The 15413-nt window shown below is 39.3% G+C and overlaps 1 protein-coding gene across 7 annotated transcripts in view; it reads left to right on the forward strand.

Moving 5' to 3' along the window:
• TSPAN12 (tetraspanin 12) overlaps positions 1-15144 on the forward strand; it is a 67208-nt gene extending 52064 nt beyond the window's left edge. For all 7 annotated transcript variants that reach the window (XM_065563527.1, XM_008172618.4, XM_042843880.2 and 4 more), the window contains 2 exons: positions 3152-3295; positions 13557-15144. In XM_065563527.1, coding sequence (XP_065419599.1) covers positions 3152-3295; positions 13557-13862 — 450 coding nt within the window. In that variant the 3' untranslated portion in view covers positions 13863-15144. The remainder of the gene's footprint in view (positions 1-3151; positions 3296-13556) is intronic.
• Positions 15145-15413: the final 269 nt, after the last annotated feature.

The raw sequence follows: 15413 nt of genomic DNA on the forward strand, positions 1-15413 counted from the left end.
GGGCTAGAGCCCTCAGGCTTCGTCCCCAGGCGGTGGTGCTCGCGCTTCAGCTTCAGTCCCAGGCCCCAGCAAGTCTAAGCCATCCCTGGCAACCCCATTAACATGGGGTGGTGACTCACTTTGGGTTCCCGACCCACAGTTTGAGAACCGCTGACTTACAATATAAAAAACCACCTCCAGTACTGTGAGTGCAGTTGCATTGATTTAGAAATGTAGCTACCTGATTGCACCTGCAGATCAGATAGGTGTCTAAAAACGGTACAATTGCAGGCTCCTTTAATTGTGGATGCAATATTTGAGGCCTAATTAAAAATCTGTGCCAGTGTGTGTTTTAAAACTTTTACTGCATGTATATACCACTAGTAATACAAAATAAGAACGTTCCTGAATTTAAATAATACCTTCAGTTAACTACTTCTCCTCTGCCAAAGATGGGAGCACCTAGGCCTATTTCAGTGAAGAATACAAGTATGAAGAATTAAAAATTGATTCACTGCATATACAGTAAAGTGAACATCCTATGTGGTATTTTAGTATTATTGTCCTCCCCTCTTACTGCATGCTTTGATTTGTAGCGTCCTTTCTATGGATTTGCCATCTTTAAGACATTATATTGGTTGGAAAGGAGTATGAAAGCCTGTTTCTAAGCAGTTGCCAATACTGTCTCTTGGGTTGCAGTTCCATTAAAGTGGTCAGTTTTAAGTCCTGTCACCAGGGAAAAAAAACATGGCTTGAACATTGACATATTTGCTCTATAGCCTTCTGAAATACAGAACTGTATTCATTTTAAAGAATGAACTATTATGTCACAGAAACAGGGACATGTACAAGGTAAAAACCATTAGCTCCAGATACATGTTCACATGCAGGAAAAGAACTCTTTAAATGCTTGTCATTTGTGTTGCCTTTGTTAAAATGCTGAAATCTATCATTGTTGCAGATTTCCTGTTTATTTAAATATTTCCTGACTACACTTGATTAGTCTGTATTTGTGTTAGAACGTGAAAGAAAGAATAAATAAAGGATTAGAAGAGTTTAAGATATTTTCTGCTAAAGCTTTTCAAATGCTACTAGAAACATAGTAGTTCTTCATGTTTAGGTAGATTGAGAGAATCTGTCTATAGTCTCTACCTGAAACAATATAAACAATTCTTGATTTCCATGCACACTGCTTTATGATATCTTGGTTTAAATGTATGTGTTAGATTAAAAAGATGCCTTTATGTATTGGTTATCACAGTGTCACAGCAATGACTCTGTAAGTCCTAAATGACTCTTCCTCTGGAAAGGCTGATTTTTAAATAAATGAAAAATCAACTTCCCTGCCAAAGAACAAACCCTGACTCTCTGGGGAAAAAAGAAAAGAAAAGCCCTTTATAATAGAAATTTCTTGTGTTTAGTCCATAGCCAGAGGAAATGATTTTTGGAAAGTTTGAGGTTAATTGGACAAACTGTTTCAGCAGTACAGCACACTGCCTCACCAACTGATGGGTTCTCATATTTTGAGCATTTTGCGCCAGATTTTTAAAGGAAGGAAATCAATGGAAGTTAAGGGCCTAAATATCTTTAAAAATCTGGGCCTATGTTAATTCTTTTTGTCTGCTCTCAACTCAGGTATTGGATGTACTTATTTTCTGCATGAATGAACACTGGTGTATTGGGCCATTTTTACGAAGTTGGAGTGCAAACTTCTTAGTTCATAAAGGATCAGATTTTTATCAGCTGTGAGCTCTGTCTTCTGCATTTTATAACTTTTTGGGAGAGATGTGAAATCTGTTTTTCTTAACCACCCCATTATATTTTTTAAGAGCAAATTGCTGATCCAATAACCAGAAAGGGTGACCTTGTGGCTAGGAAGGTAGAGAGAGGGAGAATTGGGGCCGGGAAGAGGACAGTGGGGAAGCAGAAGAATGAAAGTGAAAACAGATGGGGAAAAAAGCCCAAAGAAGGTAACATGAGGAGCCAAAGCTTGAAGTCTTCAGTCAGGCAAAACTCCCCAGCAATTCAGTAAGACTTTGGCCTGAATGAAAAGGTAGGTTGAAAACCAAGTAAGAATTTATTATTGGGACTCTGATGAGACGCAGAAGATAGAGGGGAAGAGAAAATTTTAAATTAACAGGAAAAGAGAGGTGGGTGGCAGCCATGCCAAGGTATGGTGGGAGGGAATGTGTGAGTTGGTGTCCAGGCAATGGACAGAGAACAGGGGATTGCACCAAGTAAATTTGGACCCATTGCATCAGCCCTCTTTGTTTTGAATGCAGACTAGAAAATGAAATCCCATCACTATGTTATAAGCTTGTTACTGTGATTTTTATGATCTGTTATGGCATGTCTTGTGATCAGAATTCCTACTATTATGATTCTTATACAGATTATAGTCTCCTGTGATACTTTATTTCCCCTCAAATTTCCTTCCTCCTATTTTCCTTTTCCATTTCAGTATTTTTCTTAGCTCTTTTTTATTGTCTTCACTTTTTTCTCATTTTCTTTCCTTTCCCTTATTTTTGTCCCTTTCCCTGCTCTGACACATCTCTTCCTGTGCATTCCTCCTGCTCCCCCCCCCCCCAGATTTGCCTCCAATCTCTTCTAGCTTTATAGGGATTCTCCATTCCACTAGTGTCTCCTCCTATTAAACTTCTCTTGGCTACCCCCATAATGAGGACAGCAGCATTGCAGGCTTGGGCAATTTCTGTGAAGCACTAAGTAGGGCAGTGGTTTTCAACATATGCTCCATGAAAGGTGGTTGTTACCATAGAACAGTGGTTTTCAATTTATGGTTCACGGACCACTGGGGGTCCATGGACTATATCTAAGATTTCCAAAGGGGTCCGCACCTCCATTCAAAATTTTTTAGGGGTCCGCAAATGAAAAAAAGCTGAAAACCACAGACCTAGGGGATTGGTGGGAAGGGAAAGGACAGATTACATATCAATGTAATTGGCTGATTTTGGGCTTGGTTATGTCCAGGCACAGCAGAGGCATCCATAAAATGAGGCTCTGTACAGGAGCTGCCGGAAACAATATCTAAAAACAATAGCCTGCATATGTCTGGCTCTATATACATGTTTTAAAAGTTTGTTAAGTTTTTAGCTTTTATGACCAGGGAGCATCACACTGCAGTCACTGATCTTGGCTAACTTTTCCTTTGCAGTTTAAGTGCTGTGGAGTGGTGTACTTCACTGATTGGCTGGAAATGACAGAGATGGACTGGCCTCCTGACTCTTGTTGTGTTAGAGAGTTCCCGGGATGCTCCAAGCAGGCACATCACGAGGACCTTAGTGATCTTTATCAAGAGGTAGGGTGGAAAAAATAGCATTACACTTAAATATTTCAGAAGGGTGTGTACTTACATGTTCCTGTGACTTCCAAACTCATAACATGTAAGTCTGAAAAATGTTTGGTGTTCGTGCTGAGTTCTTTGGAATATTCCCTTCTTTTTTGGCAAGGATCTCCCACCATAGGGAGAGATGTCTTCCCAAAGCTTGTCTCTTCCCTCTCCCCTGCCCTCAAACATTCACCCCATTCCCACTTCTGTATATTTTGGAAACTCCTCCTACTCTGAAGGTGCGCATTCCAAATATATGAGCATATATTGACAAATGGATTCCGAAAGATGGATCTGTTGTCATGCTTCTCATGAAAGGCTGTGGTAAGCAGAAAGATCTGTTGGTGGGTGGAAATGGAGGGGTAGATTTTATATAGTGGGCCATATTCATTCCTGGTATAACTCAATTGAAGCTACAAGGGTGGTACCATCATCTTAAGGATTAAGAATTTGGCCTCCTCTTTTTGGTTACTGAAGTAATAGAGAAGTCTTCCATTGTTAAATGGGGCTATGCCCATAGCAGATATACAGAATCAGTGGATTTGTGGCCTGCCTTCAATTGAAGCTTTCAAAAATCTGTTCACCTAGAAACGAGATAAGGCATTAGCAATGCAGTTAGTACCTTGCACACGTCTAAGCCCTGAAATAGCTATTTTACATTGAATAATATAGTCACATGAGTCTTCCAGTTTTGGCAAGCTGATTACTGAACCTCCAAATGGCTGTGGACATAGAAGACCACACAGTAATTCATAAATTCCATTTCTCCAACTCACCAGGATGGAGAGAGATTTTAGGATTGTGAAGGTCCTCAGATACTACGATAATGATGACCACATAAGTACGTAGACAGGAAGATGCCTCTGGCAAGTCCTTTGAAAATCCAAGAGCTCTGTTGATGCCTCAGTCAGCAGGGATCATGCACACAGACAAATAACACAGAATATACATGGAGACATTATGCCAAAGCAATCGTTTCCCATGGTCTACACTATTATTGCTGAGTTGTATATAATATATTTTTTAAAAAGAATAAAAAATTGATAATGAGAGGGAATACATTTGAGCCTTAAGAGATTGATAGCATCACTTGAACAAACAATCAGTGTGTGCAGGATCAAAATATGTTAAAACTAAGAAAACACTTTCATTATTGATGCTCTTATCTCTTCTCATGCAGACTTGCTCTTGAGCCTGCCTCATCGAGTATGCTGTTTTTGCAGGCACTATCACTTACGCTGGCAGAAAGCTGAACATCATTAGTTGTGCTCTCAATAGTACTATGATTGATGTCTCCAAGATGGAACAGGAACATAGTATACAGTATTTAAATGTGAAAAAGGACTTTGAGAGGAGAGCAAATGTACATTTGCCTCCATGTGTATGTTAGGTATGTGAAATAAATTTGAGTTTGTGGTAATCAGGAATAGCATTTGATCCTATTTCAAAACTTAAATCACTTGAATTTCTTAGACAGTATCCTGAAACAGTTGTAGTTTCTACTTGAACATAACAATCATATTCTGTGTGAAAAACAACCAAATATTAAAAGCATGTACAAGTTTTATTTTGTTGATAACTTAGTATTTTTCATTGCTTAAAAATAAAACAAAAAACCTAAGAGTCAGAATAGCTTTTAACTTTACACTTAAGACATAATATTATAGCAATAACTTTGCAATTCACTACTCAGGAATTTATGGTGATGTTGCATTCTTTTGGCACTTTACTTCTGTTTGCTCACTTTGGACCTTTGGAGAGTTTGAGCAAGGATTATACATATTAAAATAATATTATAAATGTTGCATGAAACAGATCTGCCTTTGCATTTTTATAAGGTTTAACCAAGGCTAATATTAATAATATTATGTAGCAAGACTAGTCATCTTTCAAGAGGTCTTTTACTATTTCTGTGAGTGGAAGAGGGGGGAAAACAAACCCTGTAAAGTGAATATATTTATTGGCCAGGACATTGAAGTTAAAGCACGTTTACATCTGAATAAATGAGTAGTTAAATGTGTTCTCCTTTGGAAGAGGTGTGAAATCAGATTCTTTCCACTTTGAGGATGATGAAGAAACATTTGCCAAGCACTTTTTAAAATCATGGTTTTTAAAAACTCCATTATATACAACAGACTTTTTAGAAATTTAAACGCGCAATTTTGCTATTTGGCAAACACTTTATCTCTGCTGTCAGTCATCTTTCCCCAATGTGCATGTTGTGCTTCAGTGGGTCTGAAACTATATGGTCTCTGTTTTGGCTACTTCCTTCTCTTTAGCATCATCATCAATAATATTAATACTCTTCTGAAACTAGGATTGATTAGTTAACTTAGGTTTCCTTTGTTGACTGTAGCAGAGCAGGCTACAAACCATTGTCTGGCCTACATAAAGTTTTGCCTCTTTTTGTTTGTTGTTTAATTTAGTGACATTGGTGAACTGAAAATATCTAGCATTAAATTTTCCATTCCTCTCAAGATACACTCAGTTCAGAAATGGGAATGGTGTAGGATGTTCAAGTGTAACTGATGTAAGTTAGAGCAGCTTCAGAAAGCTCATGTCACTTGGAAAAGACTGCATTAGCAAGGAGGAGCTTTCTCCACTCACTGGGGAAAAAGTCTCTGTATGCTTTTCAACGAGTCCTTCTGATATCAAAGGTTTTGAACAAAGCTCATGAGCCAAAAATCTATATTGATTCTAAGAATGTCATCCTAGCCCAGATAGGTATAGCCCAGATTTGGCTTTCCTGCTGATCCCATCAGGCTGAAAATCTGGCTTCAGACCATCACTCAGAATCAGGGCACATTACCCCATCCCAGTTTATTACAGCTTGGCTCCTAACAAGGTTGAGCCTTTAATTATGGTGTCTCTAAGTAGATAGCTGGCTCTTGTCCTTCAGGCATCTTAGAAGCAATTTACCAGAAGGACTTTCTTCTCTGAGTGGAAAAGGTTTATCATGTGGTGGAATCAGATCTCAATGGACCTCTTTATCTGCCTGGTACAAAAACTGTTTGAGTACCACCTTCTTGTTTTATTTGACTAGGTTTATTTAATTGCAATATGTTTTGGCCTTTTGGTTCATTTGGAGCTTAACGCTTTTAATGCAACCCTGATGAAATCTCCTTTTGAACCACTCAGTTCCTAGGAGCTGAGTTCCTAAGACATGGAAGGTCATTTTCCTGGAGACAGTGAGTTCAGTTCATGAATTCCTTGGTGGAAGGCCAGAAGGAAACATAATAGTCATTTAGTCCAACCTCCTCCATAGCACAAGGCAAAGAATGCCATTTGACATCACGCACAGTAACTGATGGTCGAACTAGATGTATCTTTTAGAAAGACACCCAGTCTTGATTTAAAAAATCAATACATCACTATTATGTAGAGATTTTCAACTGTGGATCTCACATCATTTTAGAAAGGAAAGCTATGTATCATTATCTCCATTTTACTCACTGGGAAAATACAGCACAGAAAGGTGAAATGTCTTGTCCAAGTCATATAGCAGGTCAGTGACAGAAACAGGATACAACCCAGGTCTCCTGACTCTTAACCCATTCTCCTGTACACTGGAATACGTTGCCTCATAAAATGAGAGTGCTTGAGGCCCAAGAGCCTGATCCACCTTGTTATACCCTGTCAAGGCTGGATCCCCACTTTGAACTTTAGGGTACAAATGTAGGGGCCTGCATGAAAACTTCTAAGCTTAACTACCAGCTTAGCTTTGGTTCCGCTGCCACCATCAATTTTCCCTCCCTGGGAAGCCTTGAAAAACCTTCACCAATTCCCTGGTGAATACAGATCCAAACCCCTTGGATCTTAAAACAAGGAGAAATTAACCATTCCCCTCCTTCCTCCCACCAACTCCTGGTGAATCAAGATCCAAACCCCTTGGATCTTAAAACAAGGAAAAATCAATCAGGTTCTTAAAAAGAAGGCTTTTAATTAAAGAAAAAAAGTAAAAATCATCTCTGTAAAATCAGTATGGAAATTAACCTTACAGGGTAATCAAACTTAAAGAGCTCAGAGGACTCCCCTCTAGTCTCAGGTTCAAAGTACAGCAAACAAAGATAAACACTCTAGTAAAAGGTACATTTACAAGTTGAGAAAAACAAAGGAAAACTAACACACCTTGCCTGGCTATTTACTTACAAGTTTGAAATAGGAGAGACTTGTTTAGAAAGATGTGGAGAACCTGGATTGATGTCTGGTCCCTCTCAGTCCCGAGAACGAACACTCTCCCAAACAAAGAACACAAACAAAAGCCTTCCCCCCCCAAGATTTGAAAGTATCTTGTCCCCTTATTGGTCCTTTAGGTCAGATGCCAGCCAGGTTACCTGAGCTTCTTAACCCTTTACAGGGAAAAGGATTTTGGAGTCTCTGGCCAGGAGGGATTTTATAGTACTGTACACAGGACAGCTGTTACCCTTCCCTTTATAGTTATGACATACCCAATTAAGAAGAATCAGGTGGTGCTAAGGATTCATCCAGGACTCCTCTCTGAGGTGGGGTCAGAAATCAACATCCATGGCCTATTGTTCTGCCAACATTCTTTCCACTCCCACGTCCTCATTCCAGTGAGTCCTTTCTCCCTGTGCTTGATGTCCACAGTCTTTTTTGTTTCAGTTGGAGCAGACTAACATCCTTAGATAGGGCAACTAATTTTCTATTGCAATGACCTTTGTGATCTGAACCTTACAGGACATGCCAAGGCAAGACTGCTTGGCTTGTGGATGTCTCCATCACAGACATCTGAAAGGCAGCTACATGGTTCTCCCTCCACCCCCATTCCCAAAGCATTATTGGATTAATTCATCTTCCAGGAAGGAATCCTATTTTGGATTCTTTGCTGCAGAATTGGTTCCAAGTTAAGGCAGGCTATGCTTCTTCTCTTCCACCACAAAAAATATTTTTGCTTCATGTTAAGTGGCACCATATTTTCAGTTGGCAAAAACATTTTCCCCATGAGTTTGATCCTCTAGTTTTGGGTTCATTCAGCAGGCCTGTACTTTAACACCTGATGCTGTGTTTTGAGAGGTAACTTAATAGTCTTTTTTATGATGGAAAAAAGTCTGTGTTTGGCTTGATGTTGGGCATTGACATAGCTGCTGCTCAACACAGCTGTGCTATAATTTTCTTTTGAGATATCTCCTGAGCGTCTTATTCTCGAAGAGTCAGAATCCTGCACAGATGGCATTGTTAATGAAAGGAAGATGAGTTACCTGTAACGCTGGTGTACAGAAGATATCGTCTTGCCGGAATCCTGCTCCCCCACCCATTGCGCTGCTGATTTTGGAAGTAAACTTTTTCGGAGTTGTTTTTCCTCTTACACTTTTTTTGCCTTCTGAGCTATTATTTTTTGCATATGTTGATCTTTGTGAATTGGTTTTCTTTTCGGGAGCTTCACTTCCTGTGCAATTGAAAGAATAGACTGGAACATTTGAAGATCAGCAATAATCAGAGGGTGATGTAAGACCACAGTAGTGGGCTTGGTGTGCTTGCTGCCTGCCTTCAATAGATTAAAAAAATATAGGAGAGTTCAGCTGTTCTAAAGATAAGAAGCTAAGGCCTAGGCATAAGAATCCTGAAAGATGTTATCTTCAGAGAAGCAAAATTACAGGTAAGTATCCTTCCCTTTTATAATCTGTTGAACTCTGATTACATATAGGAAGCAGATCTGTTAACTAAGTTGGTATCATTTATACGTAATCACTTTCAGTGTAGAACTAAACTTTTCTAATCTGATTTTCATTTACACTACAGCCACTTTTCAACACTGAGTTTTAAAGTGGGTGTAAAAGTATTTTTTGCCTACTTTAAGGCCCCTTTACACTGCCAGCAGTGTAAAATGGCCATAGTATAAATGAGAATAAGGCCCTAAATCTATAACTTTGCAAGCTTGAGAAAGTAATACTATACTGAATGATCATTACAAATTGTTATAGTTGGTATTGAGTTGTCACTAATGTAAAAGCTGTTCTTGACATAGATTTTTACTTCAGCCTAGGAGAGTATATTTATATGTCCTTTAATTGCAATTTACCAACTCTGAGTATATAGAATACGCATAAATAAAATGTATAAATTGGGGATAATGGGAATGGCTGGATAGTTCTAGTTTTGGAAACTGATTTTGAATGTGAACCAGAGCAGAAATGTAAGAGCATCATTAAGTGGAAGGAGGCAGCCTAGAGAGATCTGGTATAATTTGTCTTAGTTACATGTCTGTACTGCAGGAGCTGTAGGGATTAATGCTGTTGCTCTCTGATGCTGATGTTTCCTCTAGGCAGCAGATGAACTGAATTTGAGTACTGCTATGGGTAAGCATTTTTTAACTGTGACCAGCATGAACTTTAGTTCCTCATAAGTTATCAGAAAATATTAAATGCAGCTAGTTTCTTCGCAGTTAGAAACAAATTTGTAGCAGCATAATTGAAACAATGTATTTTGCTTAGGAAAACATGCTCAAGTGACTTTCTTGTTCTGTATCAGTTTGAATTAAAGGTCTTTTGTTGCAAAGATTTTTGTTTTAAAATTTCGTATCAGCCCAAATTTGCTTTTTGTTCTGCTCTGAGTCTCACCTGTGTTAGAGCACTGACAGAATGAAACTGTTGAAAGTCTGTCTTGTATTACTGTGGTTAATACTGGAAAGATGTCAAAGTCCTTTAATGTATTCTGACATAATGTTTTCAGAATACGTGGGAATAGTTCATTCATTTCAGATCTAAGTAAGGGACCTGTTGACTTCAGTGGGAGTCTGCATGTGAAGCACTTGTAGAATCAGGCTGTTAGTCATGTAAACCGGCATCTATGATTGTGGCATTTGAAATAAATATTGGTTTCTGGAAGCATTTAAGATGACTGGAATACTAACGTGGTCATGCTCAGTGTTAAAAAACTGTTATTTTGGCCAGTTACTTATTTGTCATAAGACTATGTGGAATAGATTAGTAGGGTCATAATCACAGAAACAACATTTTGAAAATAACATGACCAACCCGATGGCTTATTGACGTGTCCTATTGGTACTAGTGACTGTGTGCTTACGTCACACTATCCTGTGCAGACCTGTGTCTCTGTGAATTTCCCCTCGCTTGCCCTGTGCAGAAGACCCACCTTTAAATCTCTGTAGAGTTCAGGGGTGGGATAGAGTTGGGTTGGGCGGAAGGAGCTGAAGTGCCGCTCTCCACAGCATTTTCCGTTGGGATTGATTTTAATGTGGAAATCTGGGCGGGGATGAAATATAATTTGCAGTTGTATTACCTCCTACTGGTTCCCCATGTACAGTTATTACTGAGCGGCTGCAGAGGGGCCCTGGCTGTGGCTCTTCCTGGACACATCCTGCTAGGGTGAAAGGGCCTCCTTTCCCACAAATCCATGAGATGCATGGCCAGGACAGGGGACTGGATGCCTGGGCGTAAAAATCTGTGTCCCCCTGTAGCGGGGTGGTTACCCCGCTCCTGCCCCGAAGGGCTTAAAACAGCCAGGGAGAGGGCTGTGGCAGGGAAAAGCTAGGCTGATTGGGGAAGTAGCTATCCACAGCTGGGCTATGCCCCAATCAGGCCTGGCTGGTCCCTATAAAAGGCTGTGAGCCAGAGACCCAAAAGAAGTCTCCCTCTGCCTGTAGAGGGAGAAGGGCCTGGCTGCAGGAAGCTAGAGACAGGGTACCTGAGTGGAGCAGGGCCGGGGAAAGGCAGAGGAGCTGGGGAGCTCCAGCCTGGAAAGCCCCAGGCTGCGGCCTAGCATTAGGCTAAAAGGTACTGGTGGTTGCAGAGGGCAGCCCAGGGGTAGGCCAAGGCAACAGGTCCAAACCCAACCTTGCCAGTGATGAGTAGGCGGATACTGCAGTCTGCCCCAGGGCGTGGGGCTAGACAATGACTGGCAGTAGCCTTATACTGAGGTGAGGTGGGAACAGTGGGTGGGGGTTCCCCGGGTAGGGGAGACCCTAAAACTGAGGGGTTACTGCCAGGGGGCAGCACCCCAGGTAAAAGGGCACCGGGATCCAGGGAGGGACACAGGGGCCAGAGGACAGGCAGATCACTGGCCTGCAGAGGGTGCTCCAACAGCTGAAGTCACCAGCAGGAGGCACCGCAGGGGTGAGTCCACTCCTCTACACCCCGCCTCCCCAAAACTTCTCTTTCTCAAGAGAGACTGGTTCAAGGAAGACTGTGCAAGGCTCCTTAGATGTTTTTTTCCTGCAGGGAGAAGACAGTCAGCCTTGGATATTTTGGTTTGGGTGTTTTCCTGTAAAATTACTGTCTGCATCAGAAATTATCAAACTGTGGTCCAAGGAGCACTTGGTGATGGTGTGCAGAGAGCTGGGTGGTCATGTGGTCCTCACTCTGCCTTGATTTTACATTTTAAAAAGAGCTGAAATTCAGTACTTTCTTAATAGTACTTTTCCATGTCAGGAATGGCTGTAGCTGCATGCTGGGATATTATGTGATCATGAATGGGAGGAGAGGAGCTGCGTGGAGTGATCACCTTAATAGGATGCTAAGGGCTTGTCTTCAGTATAGCTAAATCGACGCTGCTGCAATCGACACTGCAGCATCGATTTAGCAGGTCTGGTGAAGATGCAATAACTCGATGGAAGAGCGCTTGCCCATCGATATAGCCCGGCGTAGACACTGCTGTAAGTTGATTTAAGCTATGTCGACTTCTTTTACGCAACTTGCGTAACTTAACTAGCGTAACTTAGATAGATTTACTTCGTTAGTATAGACAAGGCCTTAGATTGCAGTTCTTTTTGACAGGGGCCATCTTTTGTTCTATGTTTGAACAGTACCTTCCACAATGGGCTCCTGGTCATGACTGGGGCTATTGGGTGTTATGGTAATAGATATAATAAATAAGAAGGTGATGTGGCCTTCAGTATAAAATGTTAAAATAATTCTGATTGGCAGAACAGCACTGAGGCATTCAGACCAGTTTGCTGAGGAAGAAGAGTGATTTTGGGGGAGGATGAATGACAATGCTGTCTGTGTGTAGGGAAGCTACATTGTTATGGACTGGTAAACTTCATCAGTGCAATTTTTCACAATATTGTTCTCGTTGCTGTTTTTTAGTTACGGTAACTGATAGTTTGTGTTAAACATTCTATTACCCAAGAACAAAATGTTTTCAAATAGGTTGAATATGTTACTATACTGTATGTAGCAATAAGATGCTCAGCCCAATATAAGATACAGGAATAAAAACAGTCCATGACCTAAAGGTTTCACAATTTAAAAATCACAAAGAAGCTGTATGTACAAATGAGCCCAAAGTCTGGTTAGTTTTAGAGTATAGCCCTGGTGAGTTGCCCTAAGTATAAAACATACATGGGTGGGTTTTTTGCAATGAATAGAGGCTGTTAGTTGAAGAACGAGGAGCTGGAATAGTAAAAATGTACTTTGTGAGTAAGGAAAACTACTTGTATCTAATACTTTGGAGAAACTGATCAAGAATCCTTCTGTAAAGGTTGCCTCCCTTCAGTTGTTTCCACAGTCAGAAAGACCATTTGGCTTTGTACTGTCACTGGAAAGCATTAATGTAACTAATTTTATCCACTGTCTAGGCTTTTTCTACAGAAGTCAAGAGCTCAGAATTAGAAGATACATACATACATAGTGTATGTAGCTAAAACCCTTGAGTCTTGGAAAAGCCATGATGAGGTTATACAGTTTGGAAAATCTTTGCTTAGGATATTGGTTTAATTTCTATTGATGGTGTTATAAAAATATGTTCTGTTTGGAAAAATCAAAAAGGAGTTTAAAAAGTTGATCTCATGATTTAAAAGCTTAATAGCAACAGCTTAAAAAAAGCTTTATAGCAACAGGCTTAAAAAGTCTAAAGTCTGTAGTTTAGAAAAAAGATGAGTAAGAAAAGATTTGATGGAACTGTCTGAAATATTGGAAAAAATAATTACTTGAGTTTTTTTCAAAGTAAACAAGGTTGATAGGATCACAGATTAGATGAGCAGAGGTCATGAGTGGAGAGAAATATGGAACAAACAGATCTCTGGGAGGTTTGAATTAAATCCATGAAAGGATTTTGAGACAAGATTGTGGAAAGGGAAAAGAAGCAAGCAAAGCAATTTTACAAAGCATGGTTTTAAGAATGGAAATGTGACCCTTGATGGGTCAATAGGCCAATAGTAGATACTATATCTGTTTAAAAATAAGCATTTGGAACTCTGAGGTAGATCCAAATAATGTTGACTGACTTTTTTGTTATCTGTTTTGTTCTACAGGGTTGTGGTAAAAAAATGTACACTTTCTTGAGAGGAACGAAACAATTGCAAGTGCTGCGATTTCTAGGAATCTCTATTGGAGTTACACAGATTCTGGCTATGATCCTCACTATTACTTTGCTGTGGGCTCTATATTATGACAGAAGGGATCCTGGGACAGATCAAATGATGTCCTTGAAGAATGACACCTCACAACACCTGTCATGTCATTCAGTAGAGCTGCTGAAACCCAGCCTGACAAGGATCTTGGAACATACCTCCATGGCAAACAGCTTTAACACACACTTTGAAATGGAGGAATTGTAGGTGATACAAATGAATGTGTGAAGTCACAGAGTTATGGGGCTTTTGTTTTGTTTTTCCCCTGTTCTGTCTCCTGCATTTTTAAGTATACCATTCTGTTTCAGAAAATGGCTAATGAACAGAAATGGAGATACCTCCATGGAAGGACAGTTGATCAAAGATCTGTCTCTCAGCTTCTTAGAGCTATGAAACAATTGTTTTGCATAGAAAGCACCATTTACTGGATGCAGTAATATTTATCCATCAGATGTACAGCATATAAGACACTGATATCTACACAAGTAGATAGACACTACTAATGACACTTTAAAAAAAGAAAGCATCATAGAAAGTAGAAAGATAACTGTCTTCCATAGAAATGCCTATATTTGAGAGGCAAACAAAATGGACTTTTGAACACATTTCTACTAAACCATTGGGAAAATGTTCAGGGATACATGTAGATATAAATGGTTTTTTTGTGTGTGTGTATATATAGTAGAGCTACAATTCAAGTAAATGCTTGGGTTTAAAAATTGCAACATCTGTAAAAAGAGTAAATTTTTTTCTTTTTCTTTTTTTTAACAGCACCTTTATTTTAGCTGTTTCATTTAAAGATAATCTAAAAACCTCTATTTTTATCCTAAGATGATTGTTTAATTTTTAAATTAAAACACATTAAACAGAGGTTTTAAAAACCATGAATATGATCAGTATACTTTATTATTCTAAATGTGACCTAATTTGTAGAAAGTGTTTGTTTTTCAAAACAGTATGTTCTTTGGACTGGATTTATTTAGTATAAATAAAATATATTTTCTTTCCAAACTAGGGATCAGTATAAGATTAGCAAATCTTTACAGATAGACCCCGCTTTCTCCTACTCCTCCTTTCTCCCCTCCAGATAAAAACGAAAGACTATAAGGAAAACAATGATCTACTGGTTTATGGTTCTGGATGCAATTGCAATAAATGTAATGTAAGAGTAAAGGAGAAATTTCACTCCAGCCTTTTCTTCATTGAAAGTTCTCTGTTGACTCAAATTGCCAAATGGCAACAGAGTTACAATCTATTTATTGAGGTGGGAAAAGTGCATTTTACTGTATTTTTATGTAAATGTTTATTTCATAGGATTATTTTTTACAGTCAAGCTCTTGAAAATTGTGTTTATTCCAATACCAGTGCTTTGTGACAAGTGGGGTTTTTACACAGTATTGAAATTTTAAAGTTTTTTTCCACTTGTTTTGGAACTGTGTAGAAAAACAATAAGGTGCCCTATGGCAGCTAATAAAATCACTACTGTCCAGAATGTTGTGATGGCTTCTTTGTTTTTAAAGTTAAAGAGAGTGGGTGCTTTTATCCTAGTAATTTAACTTTAAAAAGCTCCATGTTAAATGTCCTTACTGCTGTCAGTTTGTCACTATTGTGTATTTAATGTTAAACACACAAATGTTAAATGTAGACATTAGCTGTGAATTTCATTGTTTTTTGACCTTTTCATAAAAGTTTCAAGTGAATGGGAAGCTAGGGAGCCAGTTCAAAGTTTAACCTTTCTTCAATGATCTGTGTGTGTGC

This window comes from Chrysemys picta, chromosome 1 (genome assembly GCF_011386835.1).
Source record: "Chrysemys picta bellii isolate R12L10 chromosome 1, ASM1138683v2, whole genome shotgun sequence".
Lineage (NCBI taxonomy): Eukaryota > Metazoa > Chordata > Testudines > Emydidae > Chrysemys > Chrysemys picta.